This window comes from Lontra canadensis, unplaced genomic scaffold (genome assembly GCF_010015895.1).
Source record: "Lontra canadensis isolate GAN:19392208 unplaced genomic scaffold, GSC_riverotter_1.0 scaffold88, whole genome shotgun sequence".
Lineage (NCBI taxonomy): Eukaryota > Metazoa > Chordata > Mammalia > Carnivora > Mustelidae > Lontra > Lontra canadensis.
Genome location: NW_022631082.1, coordinates 971,203 through 996,411, shown reverse-complemented (window position 1 = coordinate 996,411; position 25,209 = coordinate 971,203). Strand labels below are relative to the sequence as shown.

Genomic DNA, 25,209 nt, shown 5'->3' with positions numbered 1-25,209 from the left:
AAGCTCAAGTGATCCCCTGGGGGCTGATGTGTCTGGCCTGGCTTGGGGGCGGTGGGCAGTGAGGGTCAGATGCCCACCCACAGCAGGCCCCACTTACTCGGCCAAAACTGCCACCTGACCCTACAGGAAAGACCCATTTCACAGCCAGGAAAGCTGAGGTCCAGAAAGGTCGGGGGCACGCTCAGTGCCAGCCAGCCCCAAAGAACCATCAGCACGGCCTGGCCAGTGATTGACTTTTATTAGGAGGTGAGGTAGGGACGAGGGCCCGCCCTGGTGCCCCCTCCCCCCATCAGGAGTTAAGGCTCCAAGCAGCAGGTGAGACGAGGGTGGCGACTGCAACAAGGCCTGGGCAGCTGGGCGGGGGGTTCCCCAAACTCAGCCAGGCTGGGCAGGCGCTCCCGGGCCTAGGTGAGGCTGGTGTTGGAGCTGCTGGTGGCACTGCCCCGCTTCTGCAAGCAGCGCACAGAGCTGGGGACCTGTAGGCCTGTGGTCACCTGGAAGCTGCCGCACCACACCTGGGGACCAGGAACCGGGGACTGGTGAGCCGCAGGGGCAGGCTCAGGCACCGCAGAGCCGGCCCCGGCCCCACCCCTGCCCGCCCAGCCGCTGAACCGTTCTCACTGTGAAAGCGGGCAGCAGGGGCTGCGTGAACTTGGCCTTGAAGGTGTGCAGCAGCTGTTTGGTTCGGGCGTTGTAGAAGGACAGGAGGCCTGGGGTGGAGGGAGAGCGATAGGGTTGGGGTGGGGGCGTAGGGAGAGGGGCTCATGGCCAAGGGCGGGCAGGGAGAGGGGGCTCGGGGTCACCTTGGTGGAAGTCGCAGTGCACACCCAGGCAGTCGGGCACGGGGGGCTCCAGCACCTTGGCCTTGTTGGCGTGCTTGGCGGTGAAGCTGACCTGCAGCCAGTTGTTGACGTGGAGGCACCAGGACGCGGCCGTCTTGCCCAGCTGCTCGAAGCGGCCCAGGCTGCGGTACGCCACCCCCACGCCGAACGCCTTGCTGTCCGGCTCATAGCGCACCTCCCAGTAATGCTCCCCGCCGTCGATCAGCGTGTCCCCTGGGGCGGGGGGGCGGGGGGCAGCGGGGGCTGGTGGAGTCGTGTGCCAGAGGCCCTTCCACAAAGGGCTGGTCACCCAGGTACTCCCCAGGCCCCAGCGCTTCCCTCCAGATACTCCCTAGTTCCCGGCTATTCCTCTTGGGGAGTCCCCAGGCTGCATCCACTCCCTCTAGACACTCAGAGAGCCCAGATACTCTCCAAGCCTCAACTAATCCTTTCAGATTCTCTGCAGACCCAAGCTACTCCTTCCAGATGCTTCCAGAAACTTCCTCCAGTTCCTCCCCATGTTGAGCTACTCCTCAGTCCTCAGTCCTTCCAGCCACTAGATGATTCCCAGACCCTTGTTCCCGGCCAACTCCCCAGTACTCCCACAGGCCTCGCGTCCTCCCAGAGTGCGATGCTCCCTAGCACTCTGGGACGCTTTCCTAACACTTTCCAGATTCTGCCCAGGGCCCCAGCTCCTGTCCATCTCCCAGCTCAGCTCCTCCACAGATGCGGGGCTCGTCCCCATGTACGTTTTTTCCCTGGGCCTGTTCCTTCCCGACCTCAGCTACTCTCCCAACCACAACTAGGCAAGGCTCTCCCCTCTGAAGTCTCAGTCACCCTGCACACCGCCCCCCTCTGCCCCTTCCCCTGCTTCTTCCTCTAACCCCACCTCTAGCCAAGAATGGCAACCATTCCTTCCAGCTACTTTGCAAATCTCAGGCACTCCACGAACCCCAGGACCCGCGCCCCCCGCACCCCGGGCCGATCTCCTGGCCAGAGCCTACATAAGCTCTGCTCCCCACCCACGGAAAGCCCACACCCCCCAATCCCCGCACTCCTCCAGCACCACAAGCAACACATTATTGGAACCATTCCCAGAAAGCTTTGGGGGTGGCTACCTCAGTTTCCCCACCCAAAGGAGTTCTCTCCCACCACCCACCATCAGGGCCCTGCCCAGAGTGTCCCATCTGTCCTTCTGATTCCGCCCCTCCTTACCCAGCACCGTGTAGGACTCAGCAGTGAAGCGGTCCCGACCCCCACGACCTGAAGGCATCCTCTTGGGGGATGGCACACCTCTGTGAGGGGCAGGGAGGGGGAGGCTCAGTTCGGGCCTCACTGCTCCCAAGGAGGGTTTCCCTGGACCGCCCAGCCACCATGATCTTCTCCTCAGTCCTCCACAGGGTTTGGTTCTTTCACCCTGGGTCCTGCATATCGTGCCCTGCCCCGTGTGGAAAACTTTCAGGTGGCAAAACCCAATTAAAAGCCTCTTCTCCCTTCATTTACTCTTGGGGCTCCTCTAGCTCTGTGTCCCTCCTTCCACCCCAGCCTCGACCATCCTGGACCTTGGGTGTCCATGTCCAGCTCGCTGTCCTCCAGCAGACACTCAAGGAGGGCAGGAGGGGGCAGGCTACCTGGCTGGGGAGTTGACGGGAGATGCCGTCCGCCCCTTGCCATCTTTCTCGCGAGCCTTGATGTCCTGGACCTTCCCGCCCATGGCGTCCCACTCCACAGAGAGGTCCTCCACTCGCAGGTTCTGGTGAGATGTGGACGCATCCAGGCGGAACATGAACGCTGGGGCCGGGCAGACGCGGGAGTCACAGAGATGGGGAAACCCGGAGAGACACAGAGAGAGACAGAGAGACAGACAGTGACCAAGACAGACCGTGACAGGGACAGAGAACAGAAAAAGACAACGGCGACAGAGACAAAGACAGAGAGAGGGTGACGGACGGACTCAGGGGCAGACAGACACAGACAGGACAGGCAGCAAGATACCAAGACGACAGATGGGGAAGCACGGAAGGGGCAGAGAGCACAGCCAGGGGAGGGAAGGCTGGGAGCGTGTTGCCTAAAGGTCCCTTAGGTCTGAAGGTATTTCCAAAGGGCTTGTGCTCTTTGCTTCTCTTGGGGATTGATCGCAGGAGAAGGGGCCGGGTCATACATAAGACAGTATTTTAGGTAGACTGCAGAAGGACTGCCTATGAGGGCACGCAAAGGTGTTGCTTCAAGAAAGTAAGATCGGGCTTCACGTCGGATATCCCACCCCCTTCTCTAAGAGCCCTTATCTTTTTTTCTTTTCTCTTCTTTTCTTTTCTTTTTTTTTTTTAAGAAGAGAGAATGAGTGTGTGTGTTGAGGTGTGTGAGAGAGAGGGAAAGAGTATCAAACCCATACAGGCACCATGGGATCAAATGCAAAAGCAAAAAACGATAGCAGGCACAGAGTAGACACTTGGGCTGAGGAATCTACTGTGGATACATGCTGAGCTTCCTGGCAGCCAGAGCAAAAAGGGCCACAGAACCCTGATTAGAAGATTATCATTATACACCAGAACCTGGGGCCCTGGTGTGAGGGGCTATGGAGTCACAGACAAGGTGGGGAGGGGCAGTCACCTGGTGTCTCCAGGGTCACCGGCTCAGAGAACTCGCCTGCCACGGCCTTATTACAGGCCTTCACGCGAAAATTCATGTATTTCATGTCAAACTTGAGACCTAAGACAAAGAGAGAGATCACAACGTTGTGTGTGCTTTGAGCAACTGGTTATAGGTCCCTGCATCCCCCAGTAATCCCACCACTCCTCGATCTAAGGACCACGTTGCAAAGGACATTTTATCCCTGAAAAACCCCCCTTGCCCTCATTCACCTGCATGGCTATGGATGACTTGGCTCCGCCTCCAACCCAGACTGGCCAATCAGAATGCTTTAGGAAGCAGTAATAGCAATTGGTTCAGGAATAGCACATGACCCAAACTGACCAATAAGAATTTTCCCTGGGGCGTTGGTCTGGTATTCTAGGGAGCAGAGTCACTGTCTTGTCCAGGGTGGTTGGAGGAGGCTCCTCTTGGGAAAATTTCTCAGTGCATTTGCAGGCCCCCTCAGAATGCAGTCCCCAGATCCAACAAAGTGCAGGGAACAACGGTGAGCCAGTCATTTGCTGGAACCCTTGGATCTAGCCATGCCGGGTTAAAAATTTCCCCTACTTCTAGGATATGTCCCACACTCCCGTCCGTCCTTCTTGTATTCATTTCTTCCAGTCTTAAAAAATAAAAAGCAACTACCTAGCTGTCTTTAGTTATGTTTCCTCAAACTAAACCTCTTTCTAGAGCTTTCTTCATCCCTACCCCCTCTCTGCTGCCTCGCTCCCTCTCCCTCCTCTGGCTTGGTCAATCCCCACCTTGTAGGATCTCCTGGCTGACCATTCCTTCCCTCCTGGAACATTCTCTTTCCTTGGCAGCCAAGGCACTGTGTGTCCTGGCTAGCCCCTGCATTTGTTCTCCCTAGGTCTCCTTTGTAGGCTCCTCCCTCCTTGACTCCCTTAAATGTCGGGGTGACTCAGTCTGGGGTCCTTACTCATCTCACTCTGATCCCTGACCCCTCCTTGCCCTTCAGATACCATCCATCCACCACAACACCCACAGCCCAACCTGTAGCCCAAACCACATGTCCGGTTGCCTCCTGAGAGTTCCCCATGGGATGCCCACTCTCTGATCATCCCAAAGAGCACTCAGCCACCCCCGCTATAAAACCTCCCATAGCTCCCCTTGCCCTCCAGGTAAAGACCCCGTTCCTCCTCTCACTTCTCTCGTTAAGTGGCAAACTTAACTAGTTCCAGACACAAAGTCTCAGTGCTCTGGCCTCTGAGTCCTCGATCTGATTGTCCTTCTGCTTGGAAGGCCGTTCTCCAGCCACTCCTTCTCTTTCCAGCTGCAGGCTGGCTGCCACCTCCTCCAGGCACCCAGAACTATCTCCCCCTTCTTGGATTCCCTTCTCCGAGAGTTCAGCGCTTGGCTCAGCGACACCGTCTACTGCCCACCCACTCCCCCACCCCGAGCAAAGATTACTGACCAGAAGGCTCGGTTTTAGAAACCTGGAACCCATCTGACTCTGGTTGGTCTGGGCTCACAGCGGGCCTTGGTCTCCTATCTTGCAAACCAACCATCATATTCCCCATCCTAAGTAGGGCTCACATGAGGATGGGATGAGCACAGGCATGTAAGTTACAAACACTAAACCAAAACCCTCTCGACTGTCCAAGTGATCAAGATGGCAGCTGGGGTTCATATAACCTCATGGGTTAGTTAACTAGGTGAGTGTCTTCGTCTGTACCCTCAGGACCACACACTTTTTGATGAATTCAGCTTCCCGCCCTGCAGAATTCACTCGCTAGGAATTTTGTAGACTGCAAGAGGGTATGGCGAGGGGGGCGATGCATCAGGAAGCCTGTGATACAGTAGCCCTCTGCCTTGATCGTGGTGGCCGTTATGGGAATTTGCACATGGGAGAAAACCACATAGGGGAGAGATTACACACGCACACACGGATGATGGCGACTGTATCGCCAGTGAAATGTGGATCGACACCACGGAACGTGCTCGTGTGGGTTCCTTGGTTTTGACATTGAACTATGGTTACATGAGCCGCTATTAGGGGTGAAAACCAGGTTCTCCACACACTATTCAGCCTGAAAAAGGAAGGAAATCCTGATCTGCCCTACAACACAGATGACCCCTGGGCACACCGCTCTCAGCGAAATAAGCCAGACATGAAACAACAAATCCTGTTGGATTCTGCTCACATTAGGTACTAAAAGTAGTAAAAATCATGGGGACAGGAAGTAGATGGTGGGAGCCAGGGGCTGGAGAGTCAATGTTCCATGGGGACAGAATTTCAGTTTTGCAAGATGGAAAGTGATGAAAACAGTATGATGGCTTTACAACGTCATGCATGTACTTACTACTACCGAATTGGACACTTAAAAACGGTTAAGATATAAATTTTACATTATATGTATTTTGCCGTAATAAAAAAATATATATATATCAGAAAAAAGTGGCGTATGTTTATTTTTATTCCGACGCAAAGGACAGCCCCTCTTGCTGGCTGGTAGCTTTTCTTTCTTGCAATTAGCATGCTCATTATTAACCATGTATGCTAATTACAGATAAAGAATGGGCTGATTACAGCCCGAGAGCTATGGTGATAGTTATCTTGTCAGCAAGGCGCACCCCGCCGCTGAGGATTTCCCTCGGCTCAGGACGGCTTCTGAAACTCATTAGAGGTCCCTGATTTTACCTTCTTCAGACCCTCCCCTCCAGCCTGGGGGATTCCCCCACGTGTTCTGCTCTCTAGCACTTGCCAAGGAAATCCCCAACACTGGGCGGATGCCAGCCCCAGGAGAGGAGGGATTTTCGTCCGCTTCGCTTCCTAACGCAAGGGCAGCACCTGGTACACCACTGGCGCTCAGTTCGCGGAAATGAACGAATGCTGGGTCGGCTGGGGAGGGAGGGGCTTGGAGAATGTCTTCTCCCTCTGGGCCTCAGCTCCCTCGTCTGTGAAATGCCGATGAGAAGCATGTCCATTACACGTGGGTAAAACCTTTGACAAGCCCTCCGCGAACAGTGCAGGGTGAGCATCAATATCGGTTTCATTATAATTTCATTGTAATTACAACAGATCAGCCCATCCAGGCCCCCAGTTGAAAGTGGAAAGGGGATCCTGGAATTCCTGAGCCACTCTGGGATGGGGGGCGTGGGTGGTGCGAGGGTGTCAGCCGCAGCCCGGAGCCGCCCTTACCGGTCAGGGTGTACTCCGTCTGCCGGATGCCCTCGATGACCATCCAGGGCTGCTCCTCCTTGAGGCGGGGTGGGCCCTCGAAGTTGGTCCGCCGGTATTCCAGCACGTAGTGGTCAATCTTGCTGTCCTCATCCGGCATGCGCCACACCAAGGTCACACAGTTGTCTGCCACCAGGGACTCGGCCAGGTCAATCACAGGGGCGCTGGGCACTGTCCAGGACAGAGGGCAGGCGGGGTGGTGGAGGGCCGGGGGAGGCTCTCGGTCAGGGTAGGGGGTGTGGCCTCAATGGGACTCCACCCCCTAGTAGGTGGGGCTTTTCAGGGCTCGTCCACTGGGGGCGGGCTTCCTCGTGGCTCCACCCACAGGGGGCAGGGGATCCTCAGGGCTCCACCCCCAGGGCCAGTGCCTCCGAGGTTCCAATCCCAGGTTTTTCCCGCCTTTCTCAGTGTACCACCATTGCCCCGAAATCCAGGCCCCGAGAAAGTTCCCTTCTCACCAGGTAGGAATTTGAGTGCCTGTAGCATCCTCCGCTCTTGCGCGAAGTCCACCATGAGGTGACTCATGTTGTCGCTGACCTTGGCCTTCAACGACAGCCGGAAGGCAGGGGCCATTGTCACACTGCAGGGAAGAAGGTGGAGGCAGCCTGCTGGCAGGCATCTCAAGGGGGTCCAGGCCCGGTTCTCGGAAGTGTGTGGGAGACCCACTCCCCTTGTTCTGGTCCAGTGCTCTGGGCCCAGAGACCCTCACCTGGGCGCCCCCACCTTCACACCAGGGGCGGGGCACTGGGGTGGGAACAAGATCCCAGCATCTTACCCATCTTTGATTTGCTTGGCAGCCTAGAAAAAGCGACAGAATAAAATTCAAAGAGTTTTCTTGAGTGAATCAGGAAGCTGCTACACAGACAGGAAGACGGAGGCCCAAAGTGGCAGCCACTGGCCAAAGTCCCCTATCACGGGGGTAGAAACGCTTGGCCATGGCCCAAAGGGACAGGGGCAAAGACAGGCTCCTACCCACCCCCCCGCAGTGCCTGATGCCCATTTTATCCTGCTGGCCAACCTGGCAAATCACAACACAGGATGCCCAGTGAAATCTTCCTTTCAGATAAACAAAATGATTTTTTAGTGTAAATATGTCCCATTCATGTGCTAACAGTGCATGGGACATATTATACTAAAAACTATTCATTGTTAGGGGCGCCTGGGTGGCTCAGTTGTTGGATCTTCCAACTCTTGGTTTCCGTTCAGGTCATGATCTCAGGGTTGTGTCCAGCCCCACGTTGGGCCCCACGCTCAGTGTGGAGTCTGCTGGTCCCTCTCCCCCTCCAGTCCTCCCCCTGCCCTCTCTCCCTCTCAAAATAAATAAATAAATAAATAAATAAATAAAATCCTTTTAAAAATTTGCTAAATTTGAATTTCAGATGCACAACAAACTTTTTAGTATCAATATGTTCCACGCAACATCTGGAAATACTTACACTCAACGTTTGCATGGAATCTGCTTACACTAAACGAATTATTCCTCATTAAATCTAGATTTCAGATCAACCACAAATCATCTTTTGGCATAAGGATGCCCCATGGTCTCCTTGGGACATACTTACACTAAATGTTGTAGGGGTCATACTTACACTAAAAAAAAAAAAAAAAAAAAATCACTTGGGGTTGATCTGAAATGAAATCATGTAACCAGGTGTCCCGTATTTTAGGGCACGTCCCTACCCGTCCGGCTCCTGAGGGGCCCACCTGAGGGAAGTCATTACTGTCCGTGGCCTGCAGGGTCTGGCTGGCTGTCTCCAGAAGCTCCTCTGAGCTCTCCAGGGCCCGGGCGCAGGCGGCCAGCTGGTTCTGGGAGTGGCATGTCATGGACGGAAGAGACACCTCACTGCATGGCATCAAACCCTTTGGGGCTTCCCACTGCCTTTGGGATTCAGAGACCCTTGCCTTTCTCCAACTCCGGGTGGGGGAGGGAGGGGGGAGGGAAATGGGGCATCCCTCCTGGTAGCAGTCCAGAATCACCTGGGGATCGCTTTCTTTAACTGGGAATCCCTCTTTTTAAAACTCACATGTCCGGGCCACACCTGAGCCCTGGGGCCCCCAATTCTCCTGGGATTGAGGATCTGATGTTAAGAAGTTGTCCAGGACGGTCTGAGGCAGCCCCAGTGCCTGGGTTTAGAGTCCAAGACCCCCTAGGAGCTGCGGGGTTGTGGGGGGGCAGCATTTAGCAAGAGGGGATGTTGCCAGATCTGGGGGACCCATGGGAAGGGCTGAGAAATTGGAGGTGCTGGGTGAGGACTGGAGAGAGGGAGCAGCCAGACATGGGGGTGGGGCTCTGGTGACAGAGAAGGGGGGCAGGAGGTGGGAGGAACAGAGATCAAGGAGAGCAGGTGGGGGCGGGGACTGATGGGTCAAGGCCAGGGAGGGGGCTGAGAAGAGACCAAGAAAAAGAGGAAGTGAGGCCAATACCCCTGGGGTGTCTAGTTCTGGACACCGGAGACCCTTGGGGGTCTCTCCAAGACGCAGGGTGGGAGGACGAACTGGTTTGGTGGCAGACACGGAAGCCATATGGGCTCTGCTGAGTCTGAGGGGTGCCGTAGGGAATCGGGTCTGGGTGGCGTCTGGGGGGCCCCCTCCCTCCCCCACAAACCTGCAGTTCATAGGTGCGGCTGGCACGGTCCTGCTTTATCTTCATGAGCATGCCCTCCTTCAGCTCCTCCAGGAGGGAAAAGAGGGACTGGAACTCGGCCTCCAGGTCCTCCTGCACCTTGGTGGAGTTTGCCTTGGAGAGACGTTGCGGGGTCAGCCAGCCCAGAGGTGGCCAAAGCCCATGCTCAGATGGGGAAACTGAGGTCTGGACACCAAAGCCGGGCCATGTGTCGGATAGGCAACAGCAGGAACAGGCTAACTCCTCTGGCTGCCCCTCCCGCCCCCCCCCCCCGCCCCCGTCCCTTCCACCCACCTGGCCAAGAGGTCCCCACTTCCTTCCATCCCTCCCCCCACAGGTGTCAGCCTCACCTCCACGTTCAGCAGCATCTGCTTGAGGGAGTAGATGAAGCTCTGAATCTCTTCATTCTTCACAGCCAGGGTAGTAATGATCTTCCGCAGGGCCTCCTGCCGCCACGGGAAGCACGCATACAGGCAGGGCTGGTAAGCCGCCCTGGGCCAGGCCAGGCTCCCCCACCAGGGGCTTCCCACCCTGCCTTCCTGGGATCCAGGAGATGCGGGAGCCACTGTGCCGGTGAGCTCAGGCACCCGCCACGAGGCAGGCCCTGGGCAAAGCTCTGGCCGCGTGTTCCCTCCCCTGGCAGATGGGCACTGCAAGCAAGCCCGTTTTACAGCACAGGAAACTGAGGCTCCAAAGGAGGCTCTGGGGAAGGGGCAGACTCTGGCCCTGAGCCAGGTCCGCCTCCGCACAAAGCCTTCAACCTCGTACCTATCCGAGGGCGGGGCATGGGGTGAGGGGCTCTGTGGGGAAAGAAAAAAAAAAACCCCAGAGCAAAATCATGCCTGTAGAAAATGGGCTAACCTGGGGAAGGCGATACCTGGGGAACGGGGATTAGCAAGAAGAAAAGAGGAACCTGGAGAACGGGGTGCCTGAGAGCCCAGGTAACCGGGCAGGGGGAGAGCGAGGTCTGGGTGAGGGGACGCCTGGAGAGAAGGAAGCCGCGTGGGAGGATCCTGCTGGGGCCTGGAGCCCTGACCCAGGCCTCGGAGGGGTCGCATTCCTGGGGTGCAGGGTCGGTGGGACCACCAGTGTTGAGCTAGAGGGGTGTCCACCCGGGAGGGGCGGGGCAGAGCCCGGACACCTGGTCCGCAGTCCGCATGGAAGGCGTGGGGGATGGGTCAAGGCTGGGGCCGGGATTCTGGGCTCCGGTGCCGGGCATGGAAGGGATCCCGTCTGGATCCCGGCCAAGATGAGGAGAGGTCGGGGTGACGGCTGGGGGGGAGCTGCGTCCCGAATTAGGGGGCTAGATCCGGGCGGGGTTGGGGCGGGGGTGGGGCCTCCGCCGCAAAGCAGCTGCGGGGGTTGGGGGGGCGCTGCGGCATCACCTGGTCCCCTCCCCCTTGTCCACCCCCACCGGGGGCCCCGCCCCGCCCCGCCCCGGTCCTACCCTCTGGTCCTCCATGGCTTCAGCCCAGGTCGTCCCCGGCCCGGCCCGCGGGCCCCTCTCGCTCTTCTAGTCCTCAAGCTGCCTTTGCCGCGACCACGAGCCAATGGCCCGCCGAGCCCTGCCCGCCGCCGCCGCCGCCGCCGCCGCCGCGCCCCCCGTCAGCGCTCCATCACTGGCCGCAGTGCGCACGCGCGACCCCCGCGGCAGGCTGGGAAACGTAGTCCGGCGCTGGGGTCCCTGAGAGCCGGGACCCCCCAGAGCCTGGGGCCTGCCAGGCGGCTTTGGTAGTGATGACTGAGCTGCGGAGAGCCGGGAGCTGGGAAGCAGGTTGCCTGCGTTCGACCGCCGGCCCTGCTGTGTGACCTCAAGCCCATCTCCAGTCCTCCTGATGCCCAAGCCTACCCACTCTTGCACCCGTGTCATTTCGTGCCAGCTCCTCTAACCGGAATTCCATACACCCTCCCCACCGCCTCACCCACCCGACCCCCGCCATGAGATATGGCCCCTAACCGCTCACACTCCTTGCATTCTCTCCTAGCATTTACATTTTGCCGGAGCAGATGTTCAGCCTCCAATGACTTCTTTCTCTCCCCAAGGCACAACTGAACTCCTGTACATCCCACAAAGACCCAGGCTCTCATATCTCCTCCAGAAGTTTCTCTGTCTGACCGGCAGCCACAGGTCTCTGAATGTCTGTGTCTGGCTTGGTCTTCCCTGTCAGCGTGGGGCCAGATCTATCCAGGATCTCCAGCATTGTCTCTCTGCAAAAGGTGGGGGAAGGATGGAGTTTGAGAGGAAAGTCAGCCAGAGGGAGGAGGTGGCCTGAGCAGGGGAGGCTGGGAAGCTGTGTGTGTCTGCTGGGGCCGTGTGGGCAGAGTGTCACGGCAGGCAGAGGTCATCCTGTTGTTGATAGGAACAACACTGTCCCAGAGCACATGGGCCCTCTTCTTTTGGGGTGAGAAAAGAGGTCATCATGTGATTGCGGTGACACACTGAGGCCTGAAGTCACCTCCTCCCAGCCACTGGGTGACTGATGCAGGGTTGGCGGAAATTCCAGGGCCTATGAACCCCCTCAACTGGGCCCCCAAACTTCTCTGCAGTCTGTGGGGACAGGGGAAGCCCCCATACCTGTTGTGGGACCTGAAGCCATCAGTGCAAATCTACTCTGAACCTTAAAGGAGGTTGCTTTGGGGGCCAAATACCGGAAGCCAGGATTCTGATCTTCAGTCCAAGCTCAGGCCTCCGCTCCCAGCCCCCCGTCCCCGTACCTGCATTCCCTAAACTCCCGATGTGCATCCCAGCCCCAGCTCAGGTGTGTTTATTTTTTTTTTTTTTAAGATTTTATTTATTGGGGCGCCTGGGTGGCTCAGCAGGTAAGCGTCTGCCTTCGGCTCAGGTCATGATCCCAGGTGCTGGGATCGAGCCCCGAATCGGGCTCTTTGCTCAGCAGGGAGCCTGCTTCCCCCTCTCTCTCTGCCTGTCTCTCTGCCTACTTGTGATCTCTCTGTGGCAAATAAAGAAATAAATAATCTTTTTAAAAAAAGATTTTTATTTATTTATTTATTTGACAGAGAGAGAGAGAGCACAAGCAGAAGGAGCAGCAGGCAGAGGGAGAGGGAGAAGCAGACTCCATGCTGAGCAGGGAGCCCGATGCGGGGCTCGATCCCAGCACCTGGGATCATGACCTGAGGGGAAGGCAGCCGCTTAACTGCCTGAGCCACCCAGGGGCCCTCAGGTGTGTTTGAATAGCATCTCCCGGAAAGATTTGCTCTCACTGGAATGCATTATCCCATTTACGTACACATACTGCCTTTCAGATTTAAAAAAAAGCAAAAATGAAAGATCTTTAGGGAAACCCAGGCACCTGAGGAGAGGAAGTGGGGCTCTAAGCAGGTTTAGTTACTAGACCTCTGGCCTGGGTGTCACATCTGCATCCGTGACGGGGGTGGAGCTTGTGGCAGGAAGTCTGTCACTTAGGATGGGGGGGGTTGGGGAGATGGGGTGGGGGTGGGACGCTAGCCAGGAGAGGGGTGCCTGGTGGGCCAGGAATGGAGTCCCTAGGCACAGCGCTGGTCCTCCTGGTGCAGTTCTGGGGTGAGTACTTGCCCCCCCCCCCACCGCCGTCCTCCCTCCTGTTGCCCATCATCTCCGCAGCATGCCCCCTGGTTCTGAGCCCTGGAAACGAAACTCTGTGCTTTGCTAAACAGGGAATGCTTCTCTGTGATACTCAGAAGCTTGCGAGGGCTGAAGGTTGTAGCAGGATACTCGGAGTGGGTCCGTAGAGTAGAACTCACACCAGCACCTACACACCAGGCTTGCGTGAGCTGGTGCCGCTGGCGTCTTTCTTCTCCTTCCACGGCATTCCTTTTCTTACCCTTGTGCGGCCTGCTCGCTTTTCTTTCTTGCTTGCTTGCTTCCTTCCTTCCCCTTTTTTTTTTTTTAAATATTTAATTAATTTATTTATTTGACAGAGAGCAAGAGCGGAGTGGCAGGCAGAGGGAGAGGGAGAAGCAGACTTCCTGCTGAGCAGGGAGCCCGATTCGAGGCTCGATCCCAGGACCTTAGGATCATGGCCTGAGCCGAAGGCAGAGGCTTAAGTGACTGAGCCACCCAGGCGCCCTCTCTTCCTTCCTTCTCTCTTTCTCTCTCTGTCTCTGTCTCTCTCTTTCCTTTTTTTCTTCTGACACACCAAGTTCAATCCCACCTCTGGGCCCTCGCACCTGCTGTTCCCTCTGCCTGGATCTCACCTCTCCAGCATCAGGAGCGATCACATCTCAGATGCCAGCATCTTGAGCCAAACACACCCCTTCTGGGGGCTCCGACAGACACCTCAGACATCTCGGGGGGCCCAGGGCAAACTTTTCTTCTACTCCAGCCCTGGTCTTCTGTCAGGGTCCTCCATATTGGCCCAAAGCCACCGCCATTCACATGGTCCCTGAGGCTGAAACCTTGGGAATCTGCTACTGTCCCTCTTTCCCTCTTGCAATCCATTCCGCTGCGGATTGCTTTTTTCCAGGGTTCAGTCTGTGCCTATGCTCCTGGCCCTCATCCTCCAGCCACCCTGACCCCCACCCACACCCCACAGTCAGTTCTTACCATAGCAGTCAGGGTAATCTTTTTAAAACTTAAATCGGGGGCCGACTGGCTGGCTCAGTTGATTGAGTGTCCGACTCCTGATCTCAGCTCTGGTCATGATCTCAGGGTCTTGGGATCCTGACATGGGGATTTGAGTTCAGTGTGTGTGTGTGTGCGGGGGTGTCTGCTCGAAATTCCCTCTCCCCCTGCCCTTCCCCCTGCTTGTATGCTCTCTCTCTCTCTCTCAAGTAAATAAAACATCGGGCTCCCTGCTCAGCGGGGAGTCTGCTTCTCCTTCTGCCTCTGCTGCTCCCTCTGCTTGTGCTCTTTCACGCTCTCTGTCAAATAAATAGACAAAATCTTTAAAAAGAAGAAGAAGAAGGAGAAGGAGAGGACTTTGAGGCTCAGATCATGTAGCGTCAGCCCTGTGGGCTGGGCTCAGGAGGGGAGTGAGTCACACACACACACACACACACACACACACAGAGGACAGCCTTACTCTCTTGTATCCCCTCATCCTGCAAGGAGCCACAGGCCTGAGAGTGCAGCAGGAGCCCAAGTGGCTGTGGGCGACTTCGGGCAGCCGGGTGACCTTGGCCTGCCAAGTGATACAGTCCCAAGTCTGGGAGCGGCTCCGTGTTGAGTGGACCAAGGACGGCGTGTCCCTGTGTGAGCCACACATCACCAACGGCAGCCTCAGCCTGGAGGCCTGTGGGTCCCAGGGACAACTTTCCTGGAAGCCACCTGGCAATCTCACCCTGCGGCTGGACCACGTGAGCCTCAACGACAGCGGGAACTACGTGTGTTCGGTCACCGAGGAGATTCCTAACCTGAACATGAAGCAGGGCAAGGGCACGCAGCTCCTGGTGGAGAAAGGTATGGGGGCCCGTGGAGGGAAGAAGGGATCTTAAGGCTCTAGAATCTCAAAGTCCTGGGAACATAAACTCTAAATTCTTCCAACAGGATTCTTAGAAACAGAGATCCTGCAAAGTCAAGAACATCCAGTTCTAGACTCGCAGAACCAAAGACATGCTGAAACTTATAATTCGAGACCAGGACTCAGCAAACATTCTGGAAAGGGCCACAGAGCACATACTTCCTGCTCTGTGTTCTATGTTTGACTCCACTCTGCCGTTACAGTGTGAAAGCCGCCCTAGACCGGACAGGCGCAAATGGGTGGGGCTAGGTTCCAATAACACTTTATTTAAAAAAAAAAAATCAGTGGGCCTCATTGGGTCCACAGGCTGTAGTTTGCTGAGCCTTCTTCCCGAACATCCCCTTGCACCACCACCTTGCTCAAGAAACAAGATTTCCTGCCTCCCACAGCCCTTTCCCCCCACCAAGCCCACACCCATTATCCTGTCTTTTAGCCACATAGATGTATTTTGCTGGCTTTGTGTGCTACTTAAGGGAAATCACAGAGTGCATTCTTTTTTGTGTCTGGCTTCCTTCATTCAACATTGACTTCCCCCCACTCAGCCAGAAGGTCCGTCCATCCCGGTCATGCAGCAGCGGAATGTTCTTTCTCTTTGCTGTAGACCCACCGCTGTCTGTCCTCCAATCCAATTTCCCGTGATGGGCATTTGCACAGCTCCCAGTTGTTGGCAATCACGAATGAGGGCGCTGTGAGCAGTTTTCAGCTGGTCGTTGGCTAGCCTATGTACACATTTTTGTTGTGCCTCAGACTATTCGAGAATCTCGAACCATAAGACAGAATCATGCAGATTTTGAATCCTAGCGGTGTAAAATTCTAGGCTCTTAAAACTACAACATTCTTAATGGGGAATCTTGCTCCTCAGGAAGCAAGAATTGGTTCTTGGGGAGCAATGAAAATTTTGATTTTTTCTGTATAAAGTATGGATGTATGGACAGTACAAAAAGAGAGTCACACTATGTCTCTGGTACTAAAATGTCATGGGGAAACAAAGTACGATTTTAAAAGTCTCTTTGGTGGAGGTGGTAATGAAAAAAGGTTGAGAAACACTGATGTAAAGGAATAGAAGATTCTAGAGTCTTAGAATTGCAGAATCTTGAATATTTTCAGTAGGCTTTTAGAAAGTTTCAGTTTCAGAGTGTGTAAGGACAGATAGTTCTCAGGTTCCTCAATGCATGAGACAGGACAGAGTGCCTCCCCAGTTCCTGGCCCAAAGAGGTGCCCATTGCTCTCTGGTTGGCAGTACCCTCCCACCGCCTGCCTCTAGGGCGGTGCACCATGGCCGTCTTGCCTGCCCCCACCTTCCAGTAATGAGAGGAGCAGTTAGCAGTTAGCAGAATCTGGTAGTGGAGGCACCAGGCTGTGCATTGTGGACATCTGCAGGGGTGCGGGCAGGCGCGTGTCCAGCTCCACGCAGCTGGCTCTCCCCCCCCTCCACCAACAGCTGCTTGGTAGCCCCCAGGGACCAATGCCAACTTTATTTTCTTTTTAAGATTTTATTTATTTATTCATGAGAGACAGAGAGAGAGGCAGAAGCAGAGCGAGAAGCAGGCTCCCTGCCCAACGCAGGGGTTCGATCCCAGGGCCCCAGGATCACAATCTGAGCTGAAGGCAGACGCTTAACCCACAGACTGAGCCACCCAGGCGCCCCCCCCAACACCAACTTTTAAACATTCAAGATGAAGAGGTCGGGGCACTGGGCCTCATCTTAGTCACACCAGGAACCTTGGGCTGGAGTTTTTGTCAACTACACAGACCTGGAAACATGTCCCCCATGTCCTCACACAGCTGTTCACTTGCTGTGTGACCTTGGGCAAGTAACTTGGCCCCTCTGTGCCTGTTTCCTTAGCTATGAGTTAGGTGGATTTGAAGTAATTGTATCGAAAGCGTTTATTATGGGGTCTGGAACATGATAAGTCCTCAGTAAACCTAAGTGACTATTTATGTCTGTTATCCTAGTTATTCAGCAAGACTCAAAAGTTCAGGACTGTATAAGCTTTTTCCTTCTATCTTTTCTTTTCTTTTCCTTTCTTTCTTTTTCCTAAAGCAGAAAAGGAAAGGGGAGCTGAGGTGAGCAACACCTCTGTTCAAAGCAGGACGGTGTTGCTGCCTGAGTGCGGGACCCCAGTGACTCAGGCTGAGACTCGGTTTCCTTGTACGAAAAATGGGCTTGACAGCAGAGTTGAGCTAAAACAAAACAACAACAACAACAAAAACCCGGGAGCCCTAAAGGTGGTGGATCCCATGACCAGTATCGGGTATCTCCCGGTGGGAAGGATGGGGCTCCTGATGTCAGTGATGGGGCTTATGGGGACGACAGGGCTTGTGATGGGAATGGTGGAACCTCTTAAGGGAGTGATGGGGTTCGTGGCAAGGATGGTGGAGCTCAGGATGAAAAACATCCGCTCGGCGATTGTTTCACAAGGACCAAGCAAGGCAGAAAAGGGCCGCCTCGCTCATAGAAGAGGAAACAGGTCCAGACGGACACCTGCTCGGACTCAGGCAACATGGCAGGGGCAGAATCCTGACGTCCTTGTGGGGTGGGGGGCCCTGACCCTGAAGGGTGGAGATTGGACTCGAAGGTGCCCCCGAGACACGGGTTTCTTCCCTGCAGATGGCGGGTCCCGGAACCAGACCTCCGACGCAGGTGAGCCCCAGCCCCACCTCCCGCCCCGCCGCCCGCGCCCCGCCCCCCTTCAGACCGTCCCGAACTCCCCCTCCCCAGGACTACCGGTGACGCCGCTGGTGGCAGGGGGCGTGGCCGTGGCCGCCATCGCGCTGAGCGCCTGGGTGTGGGGCCGCTGTCGCAGCCGGCGCGAGGACTCAGGTGAGCGCTCGGGGGTCTGGGCGGGCGGCAGACGCGTTCCGCCGCCGCCCTGCCCCCGCGTGGCGGAGGCGGGAACTGCAGCGGCTTGACCGGGAGGGAGGGCGGGTGGGGCTGCGCGGGGCGGGCGAGAGGAGGGGAATAAATGGAGAAACGCTCCTGTTTGGCCGAAGCAGAGGTAGGCTGGGGAAAGCCAGGCTGTCTCATGGGATTTTCGCCTCAGCGTGTGTCCTCCCTCCCTCCCACCCTTGCAGCGCATCCTCTCTACGGGAACGTCCTCTACCAGCCCCGGGGGGCCCCAAAGAAAACTAAGGTGTGCCGTGCGGAGGGGAAGGTGCTGGACATCCCCAGGGAGGACCAGAAGAGTCAGAGCTTCTATTCGATCTCTTTCCCCCAGCCTCCTAGTCCCCAGCAGCGCCTGGCCCAGAAGACTTGCCTCAGCCCCAGGTCGAATCACCCTATATCTACTGCCCGCGTCTCACCTGACCCACGCCCCTCGCGGCAGCAGAGGCCAGGAGGGCTCCTTGAAGTGGGAAGACGACTCGAAACCCCAGAAAAGACCCCCTCCCACTAACGGCCATGTGAAAATGTGACTGATTTCCCAAAGAGTCAGGGAGTCCAACAGCCCAGCCCAAGACCCCGTCCTCATTACTGTAACGCTGGTCTCCTCCCTCACCCCCAAAGCAATCAATAAAGGCTTATAAAGGAAAGCCAGATTTTGTGATGTTGGGGGTGTTAAAGATGTCTGAGGGGTCGTCTGGGGCTTCCTGAGCCCCAGGATGGCTGTGGGGAGGGTCCACTGTGGCGAGGGGGCTCTGTGATGACTGGCCAGCTCCCCCCTTATCCTTGGAGTGTCATGTCCAATTAGCAGAGAGGCAATGCCCCCAACTTCCACACAGCGCCTTGAGCTGGAAGCACCCCCCCCCCGTCAGTGTGGAGATGAAGGGTGATGGGAGACATAGGGGCTCCCTGGAATTTATCACACACCCCGCCCCCAGTCTCCTGCCTGACTGTCACCTTGATGTGACACCAGCTGGGATCAGCTCCCCTCCCCCACTTCTGCTGTTTCCATGGGGACAGATGTCCTTTCCGCAGCAGCATCAGGCCACGGCTGTCTGCCTGGGTGTGAGGGAGGGGCTGGGTGGGGGCAGGGCTGGCCTGAGAGCCTCCCCCCTCGGTTTCTCCATCTTTGTATCTGTATCAGCTGTCCGGGTTTTCCTCTGACCTCATACGCTCTCACCCTGCCTACCCCGGGCTCTATTACTTGTGATCCCCCCACCCCGGCCCCCATGAGTAATTCAGGCTTCACTCCCAAGTCATCTCCCAAGTGGAGCTGGGGATGACCTTCCCTTCTAAGGGTCTAAGGGTCACTCACCCTCTCCTCTCCCTGGGGATGGGATCCCCGCCTCCCAGAAAGGACACTTGAAACACACAATAACTTATTTATTTTCCAGGCCAGAGAAGTGCTTGGCGACACAATTCTGGACCTTAGCACCTAAGACAGGAGGGCCAAGAAGGCAGCACTGAGGAAGACCCAGGGCCTGGAGGGATGGCGAGTCTCTGGAAAAACCTCTAGTGCTCGCAGCCAGTGATTCTGGGCCCGCCGGGTGCGGGCAGGGGCTGAAGGTGCTGGGGTCAGGGGTTCTGCGTGAACACTGGGTACAGCAGGGCAAGGTGCTCGGCGCCCTGCACAGGCAGTGGCCGGGAGCTGTAATGCAGGACCAGCTCTGGCACGCTGGCGAAGGGGCCACTGTGCTGACCCAGCACGAACTGGTTCTCTCGGGTCCGCGCGAACTTCAGGTGCAGGAAGCTCTGGCTGCTCCTGGGGGACAGGCGTCACAGAGCGCCTTGATCACGCCCAACCTGCTCACGCCCTCCGACCCTAGCTAGAGACCCACTGCCCCTCGTGATCCCCAGAAGCTGGCAGCTGGCATTCCCAAATATTTCTGCTCAATGGCCACTTGGGGGCCAAGCTCTGGGCTTGTTCCCCATTGGCAGGGATGCCTTGCCCGCCTGTGTGCTCTAAAGGCCTCTGGAGGTCCTACATGGTGGCGGCTCCTCCCCTGAAGTCAGGCTACACTTTCCCCCCAAACCTTCTGAGCCCTTGCGCTACCCTTCCTGGGCTTCCCACGAGTTAACCCCCAGTCCGGAGCCCCTTTCCTTTCTTGCATCTCTGGTGAGTGGAATGACTTTGAACCTGGGAATGATCTTATCATGACTAAAATGAATGAAACACATCCTGTTGCTGGGGCACTAGTCTCAGTTCCGTGTGCCTGTGCACACGTGTGTGTTTCATTTCCTAGTGGCAGTATTACCATGAAGCAGGTGCTATTTATATCTTCATTTCGTAGATGAGAAAAGCAAGGCCCAGAAAGGCTGAGTCATTTAGCTAAGGCAACACAGCTGTAAAGTGGCAGAGGCAGGATTTAAAGTGATTCTCCAAGCCCTCTTCAATCTTGCCCTTTCAGGAATCTCACACTCAGATGCCTAGTCGAGTTCTGGGGCTTTTTATAATCACACACACTTGGAATCTTAGGCAGAGAAGCTTGTAGAATCAGGGTCTCAAAGTCAAATGCCTGCAGGGCCGCTAAGAGATTCTGGCCCCGAGAGACACAGTGGGTATGCTTCAACTTTTGGGCTGGTGGAGTTTAAAGGAAATATCTAGTTTCCCACCTCACTCACATCCTAGATCTACTGGATGGCTTGCACTCCACCTTCTTGCATACCCCCAGTGACAGGGTGCTCACTCTCAGTTGGAAACAGGCCTGTGGCCTCCCTAGAAGCCCTGCCCACTGGCTGCTGGCGCCACCCTCTGCTCCCACCAAAAAACCTGAAAGCCAAAGCCCAAAAGCCAGAGGCAGGGAGTCCTGTGAGCCTCGGTCCCTTCAGGGGGCTGGGGGCTCACCTGAGGGACAGGGAGCAGTCTTGGGGACTGGTCTCGCTGAGCCGCACGAGGTAGCTGCCTGCCTTGCAGAGAGACAGGAGGTTCTCGGCGTCTGCCCGGCTCAGTGGGCCGTGAAACCACCTAGGGGGCGGGGGCAGATGTCTCATAAAGGGCGATCCCCCTGCAAACACGCCCCTAGGGGCTGGTGCAGGCACAGCCCTTTCCAGGACTTGTGAGCTCCAGGCAAACGGGTGAGAACAATTCCCCTGGGCTTCTCGAGCAGAGCCTGGTTTTCAGGCGGACTCGGTTTTCCCTGCTGGGCAGCTGAGCCCGGGTCCACATGGAGCTGCTCCCTCCGGTTCAAAAGATCCACCAGACCTGGATCTTTACAGCCTCCCTGGGCTGGGTCCCCAGAGTCCCATTTCCCCTTCCTTAGTCCTTCAAGTTGAACCACTTGCTGCATCTGGCCTTCTGGAGATTTCCCGCACCCCGTATCCCCACCCACCTGCCCACCTGTACCATCATTCACTTAATATTGAACTGAATGTGCTCAGAGAGAGGTTAGCGGTTGTAGCAAGGGCTCAAGACAGAGGAGCGTCACACAGACTTCGTGGGTTTTGTATTGAAAGAAAATGGAACAGCGAAGAAATGCCTCCCCCTGTACCTCCGTGTTCATCAGTCAGTTCTGTCTGGCCCACCTAAGGGGTTTTGGGAATAACTGTGATGAACACGCCGTGGCGTCTTGGAACTGGAGGGCTTTAAAGGAAATGCCTAGTTCCCCACCTCACTGGGCTGGGCTCAGCGGGCTTTTGGGGAGTTCCGGGAGGAGCTGCTGGGCTGGAGAGACACGGAGAAGGCCCAGCCCCTCCCAGCTAGTGCACTGCACTCCAGCCCAAAGTTGGGACCCCCCAAAACCCTGCTCCTCTTAGTTCCATCCCAAGATCTCCTGGGGATGAGGGTGATTTCCGTCTCTTTACCCTCGGGCTCAGGAGCTCTGTTTGAGCTGCGTATCATCTTGGGGTTTGAGCCCTAAGTTCAGAGAGGTTAAGGGACTTGCCCAAAGCTACCCAGCCAAGAGATGGAGAGCAGAGATCTGAACCCAGACTCCGATGCCAGAGGAATGAGATGCCACGTGATTCTGCTTTGCACCTAAGCTAGATGTCTGACGCACGGCAGCCTCCGGCACCCAGTGAGGGTTACTCGAAGACAGGGATGAGGGGAATGAATGAGTCGTACTTCCCTCGGCCCCCCAGTCCGAGGACTGGAGTCTGCAGCTGGTATGGGATGGGGAGGGATTCAACCCGGCTCCTCCAACGTCAGCTTCCCCACTCACGGCTGTTTCTCCAGGGGTAGGGCCGGGTCCACGCGCTCTGCGGGCTGGGGGCTCCTGGATGGGGGTCTCCGGAGGTCTTTGGCTGAACCTGCGGTCCTTTCCCACTCGGGACTGTCAAACTGCACTGGAGGGTTAGAGAGGAAAGGGTTAAGTCCAACCCACCTGGGAGGGGCGGGACCGGGGTAAGCCAATGCACTCTCAGCGGGAAGGCGGTGCCAACTTGGACAACCTATTAGAATCCAAGGTAGGAGGGGCTGGGTTTAAGGACTGGGCAGGATTGGTCCAGGAGCAGCCAGTCAGCCTTCAGAAGAAAGGGGTGTGGTCACTTCTAAGCGTGGTGGCTGGCGAGGGCGGGGCAGATCCACGAGGGACAAACCCCGGAGGGGGCTAGGGATGCGTTAGGGCTGGTCATTCTGCAGATTCTGCACATTCTGGCCAAGTCCTAGAGCTAGACACCCCCCACCCAAGGTAGGCCAGGTAGGGTGAGGCACTGAGCCCCAGTCTCCCTCCCAGTCATACCTGGGTTCGCACAAGTTATTTCATTTCTTAAAGCTGACCATATTGTTACCCTTTGACAAAAGAGGAAACCGAGGCCACAGACATGTCCCGTGCTTCCCCAACTCGGGACTTGACCCCAAGCCCGCCTAGCGATAGTTACTAAGAAATGCTACCCTGTTCCCCAGCAGCGCCCGTGGGAACACTTGCTGGCTCCCAGCATGTTCTGTAGCTGCTACGGCGATCCCCATTTGATGGGGGGGGGGGGGGGACCGATACTGAAAGATAAAGCACTTTGCCCAAGCAAGTGACACAAATCCAGGCCTCCCCTGACCCCAAAGCCTATCCCTGCACTACAATGAGCCCCACGGGTGCTTTGAAGGAGTTTCTGTTCTCGAGGAAGGTACAAGTTCTCCTAGGAAGAGGGCTGTGCCATTATCAGCCATTCACACTTTAGTGGGAATGAATAAACTGCCCCGGTGGCAGGTGATTGGGGGTCTATTTTGTTAGTTGACTCAGAGGATAGACCAGAGCAGGAAATGGACGTGGATATTCGGGGCCTGGGGAGGGTCAAGGCCTGGGTTGGAGAGGCACCTGCAAACGCCTTGGAGATGTGATCTTTCTTCCACTCCCAGGGCTGGTCATACTCATCCGCTGGCCGCTCGTCTTCCTGAGGCAGCCTGCTCTGGCGAGGTCTCCTTCCAGAAAGGGCTCCATCTCCTGGCTCTTGGTCTTGCTCCTCATAGGGAGTGTCGTACAGCTGCACCCCCTTGCACGGTAGTTCTGGGGGAGCCGAGAACACTGGTCAGCTCCCACACCCACCAGGGACCCCATACCCCTCTCCCAAGCTGCGCTCACTCACCGCTCACGGCCCGCTGGGCGTCGTAGGGCTCCATGTAGCCATCCTCTGAAGGTGGCAGGGGAGGCTGGGCATCAAAGGGGTCTGAGTACTCCGTGTCGAGCTCCAGCTGGAGAGAGAAGTAGAGAAGTAAGGGAGTGAGTGGCAAGGGCTACAGGGGGACCAAGCCCAGCCCTAGACACCCCCTCTGGGGTGATGGTGCACCTCTGGTTGGCTGACTCTTCCCCTCCACGAAGCTCATTGTCTCTGGGGTAGGGAGTCCTCTGCCCCACGCACCAGGTTTGCATTCAGATGCCAGCTTCCCATTTCTCCTCCTGCCACACAGCCCCAACTCCCTCCTTCAGTAATTTTAATGTCGGGACACCTGGGTGGCTCAGTTGGTTAGGCGTCTGCCTTTGACTCAGGTCATGATCCTGGGATCCTGGATCCTGGGTCCTGGGATCGTTCCCTGCTCGATGGGGACTCCCTGCTCAGTGGGGCCACTTCTCCCTCTCCGTCTCTCCCCCGCACCCCACTTGTGCGCGTGTGCTCTATCTCCAATAAAATAAATAGAATCTTAAAAAAAATAATAATTGTAATGTCTATCAGCTGCGAGCCATGTTCTAAATACTTCACATGTGTTTCCTCGTAATCCCAACATCCAGAAGTACATTAGCCCCATTTTACAGATCAGGAAACCAAGCCACAGAGAGGGTAAGTGACTTGCCAAGGGTCACACAGCTGGTAAATAAGAGGCAGGGTTTCATCCCAGGTGGTCTGCTTTCCGGAGTCCCTGCCTCCTCCTTCCTTCCTCTGGGCTCTTTTTTTTTTTTTTTTAAAGATTTTATTTATTATTTATTTGACAGAGATCACAAGTAGGCAGAGAGGCAGGAAGAGAGAGAGGAAGGGAAGCAGGCTCTCTGCTCAGCAGATCTGATCTCTGAAGTGGGGCTTGATCCGAGGACCCTGGGATCATGACCTGAGTCGAAGGCAGAGGCTTTAACCCACTGAGCCACCCAGGCACCCCTTCCTCTGGGCTCTTAATCACTGCCTGACACAGCCTTGTGTGACCTTCCTCAAATCATCTGTCTGTCTCCACCCCGAGGATTTGGGATCGACTCCCTGATTCTCTAGGAAAAATACTGGAAAAACATGGGCACTGGAGGCAGATCTGGGTCAAGTTCTAAGGAACTAGGGCCATTGACCTTGGGCCACTTGCTTCTCTTCAGTGAGCCTTGGTTTCCCCTTCTGTGAAATGGGAGTAGTAACAGAGGAGGGGCACAGTGCTGGGGGTTCCAGGGCTCACCAGGGCTGGACTCACTCAGATCTATTTGGGGAAGCTGAGGGAAGGGGACTAGGGAGTGGGGAGCAGGGAGCAGGAGGACAGGGGGACAAAGCAGGGCCAGAGAGATAGTAGGACAACCAGTGCTGACCCCTGGAAAGGGACAAAAATCAGATTCCACTAAGGAGGTGGGGGATTGGGGAGCCCCGGCCTGCCCCATAAAACAAGGTCCCCTAAATCCAGGAAACCCAGCCTGGCCTTCCCCACCCAGTCTCCTGGGGCCACCCAGCATCTGGGACTTAGCCACGCACCTCTTCCCCAGGGCTGCCCAGCAAGACCTTGGCTCTGGCCATGTCGGCGGCCTCCACTTTGATGAGCCGGTGCTTGGGAGAGTCGTACTTGGCGTCTCCGAGGCCCTTGGAGTCCCCGGGGCCGGCGGGGTCGGGCTCCAGGCGGCTGTCTGAGTCCTCATAGGGGTCCTCGAAGTCCAGATTCTTCTGCTCGCGGTAGGCCCTCAGGATGTCGCTCTCCGTGTAGTCCGGGGCCGGCGGCTGCGGAGGGGGTCTCCGACCGCCGAAGCCCAGGTAGTCCCGCAGCCACCTGGCCATCTGTGCGTGTGTCGCGCCAGACCTGGCCACTGTCAGAGGGAAACCCACATGCCCCCTTCCCGCACCCCTTTCTCCGCAGAGTCCCCAGGGAGAAGGGGTGCCAGGAGGAGGGGAAGGAGGAGGCGTGGGAGGAGGAAGGGATGGGGAGGAAAAATATCAGGTGTGTCCCTTGGCTGGGCTCAGAAGGCGGTGAAAAGAGAAAAGAAGGAGAAGGG

The 25,209-nt window shown here is 56.4% G+C and overlaps 3 protein-coding genes across 4 annotated transcripts; 1 reads left to right on the top strand and 2 right to left on the bottom strand.

The window, feature by feature from the left end:
- Positions 1-366: 366 nt before the first annotated feature.
- Positions 367-10,850, bottom strand: FSD1 (fibronectin type III and SPRY domain containing 1). Its single transcript, XM_032883592.1, has 13 exons — positions 10,722-10,850; positions 9,625-9,720; positions 9,257-9,388; positions 8,356-8,457; positions 7,427-7,449; positions 7,110-7,231; positions 6,613-6,822; positions 3,432-3,530; positions 2,453-2,612; positions 2,037-2,116; positions 804-1,055; positions 622-710; positions 367-515 (listed from the first exon to the last, which is right to left on the bottom strand). Exons 1-13 carry the CDS (start codon positions 10,734-10,736, stop codon positions 405-407), a joined length of 1,491 nt encoding a protein of 496 aa, XP_032739483.1. The 5' UTR covers positions 10,737-10,850; the 3' UTR covers positions 367-404.
- A 1,864-nt stretch (positions 10,851-12,714) lies between these two features.
- TMIGD2 (transmembrane and immunoglobulin domain containing 2) lies at positions 12,715-18,264 on the top strand. Its single transcript, XM_032883591.1, has 4 exons — positions 12,715-12,815; positions 14,322-14,672; positions 17,456-17,557; positions 17,809-18,264. Exons 1-4 carry the CDS (start codon positions 12,770-12,772, stop codon positions 18,126-18,128), a joined length of 819 nt encoding a protein of 272 aa, XP_032739482.1. The 5' UTR covers positions 12,715-12,769; the 3' UTR covers positions 18,129-18,264.
- A 564-nt stretch (positions 18,265-18,828) lies between these two features.
- On the bottom strand, positions 18,829-25,077 carry SHD (Src homology 2 domain containing transforming protein D). 2 transcript variants are annotated; one of them, XM_032883590.1, is made up of 6 exons: positions 24,725-25,077; positions 23,129-23,234; positions 22,861-23,049; positions 21,772-21,895; positions 20,460-20,579; positions 18,829-19,376 (listed from the first exon to the last, which is right to left on the bottom strand). In XM_032883590.1, the coding sequence occupies exons 1-6, from the start codon at positions 24,992-24,994 to the stop codon at positions 19,190-19,192; spliced, it is 996 nt and encodes a 331-aa protein (XP_032739481.1). In that variant the 5' UTR covers positions 24,995-25,077; the 3' UTR covers positions 18,829-19,189. The 2 variants fall into 2 exon arrangements, with proteins under 2 accessions (XP_032739481.1, XP_032739480.1); XM_032883589.1 differs by having other exon boundaries at positions 18,830-19,376; positions 24,698-25,076.
- Positions 25,078-25,209: the final 132 nt, after the last annotated feature.

Excerpts from the sequence above, each read along its gene's own strand:
- TMIGD2 (XM_032883591.1), top strand. The coding sequence starts at position 12,770 with ATGGAGTCCCTAGGCACAGCGCTGGTCCTCCTGGTGCAGTTCTGGG. Across the intron at positions 14,673-17,455 it reads GCAGCTCCTGGTGGAGAAAG|GACTACCGGTGACGCCGCTG; the intron begins GTATGGGGGCCC and ends CCCCCTCCCCAG. Across the intron at positions 17,558-17,808 it reads CAGCCGGCGCGAGGACTCAG|CGCATCCTCTCTACGGGAAC; the intron begins GTGAGCGCTCGG and ends CCACCCTTGCAG.
- FSD1 (XM_032883592.1), bottom strand. Across the intron at positions 2,117-2,452 it reads CCCGTCAACTCCCCAGCCAG|AGGTGTGCCATCCCCCAAGA; the intron begins GTAGCCTGCCCC and ends TGCCCCTCACAG. Across the intron at positions 516-621 it reads CCCTGCTGCCCGCTTTCACA|GTGTGGTGCGGCAGCTTCCA; the intron begins GTGAGAACGGTT and ends CCTGGTCCCCAG.
- SHD (XM_032883589.1), bottom strand. The coding sequence starts at position 24,994 with ATGGCCAGGTGGCTGCGGGACTACCTGGGCTTCGGCGGTCGGAGACCC. Across the intron at positions 21,896-22,860 it reads CATCTCCAAGGCGTTTGCAG|TGCAGTTTGACAGTCCCGAG; the intron begins GTGCCTCTCCAA and ends CTAACCCTCCAG. Across the intron at positions 19,377-20,459 it reads GACTGCTCCCTGTCCCTCAG|GAGCAGCCAGAGCTTCCTGC; the intron begins GTGAGCCCCCAG and ends CCTGTCCCCCAG.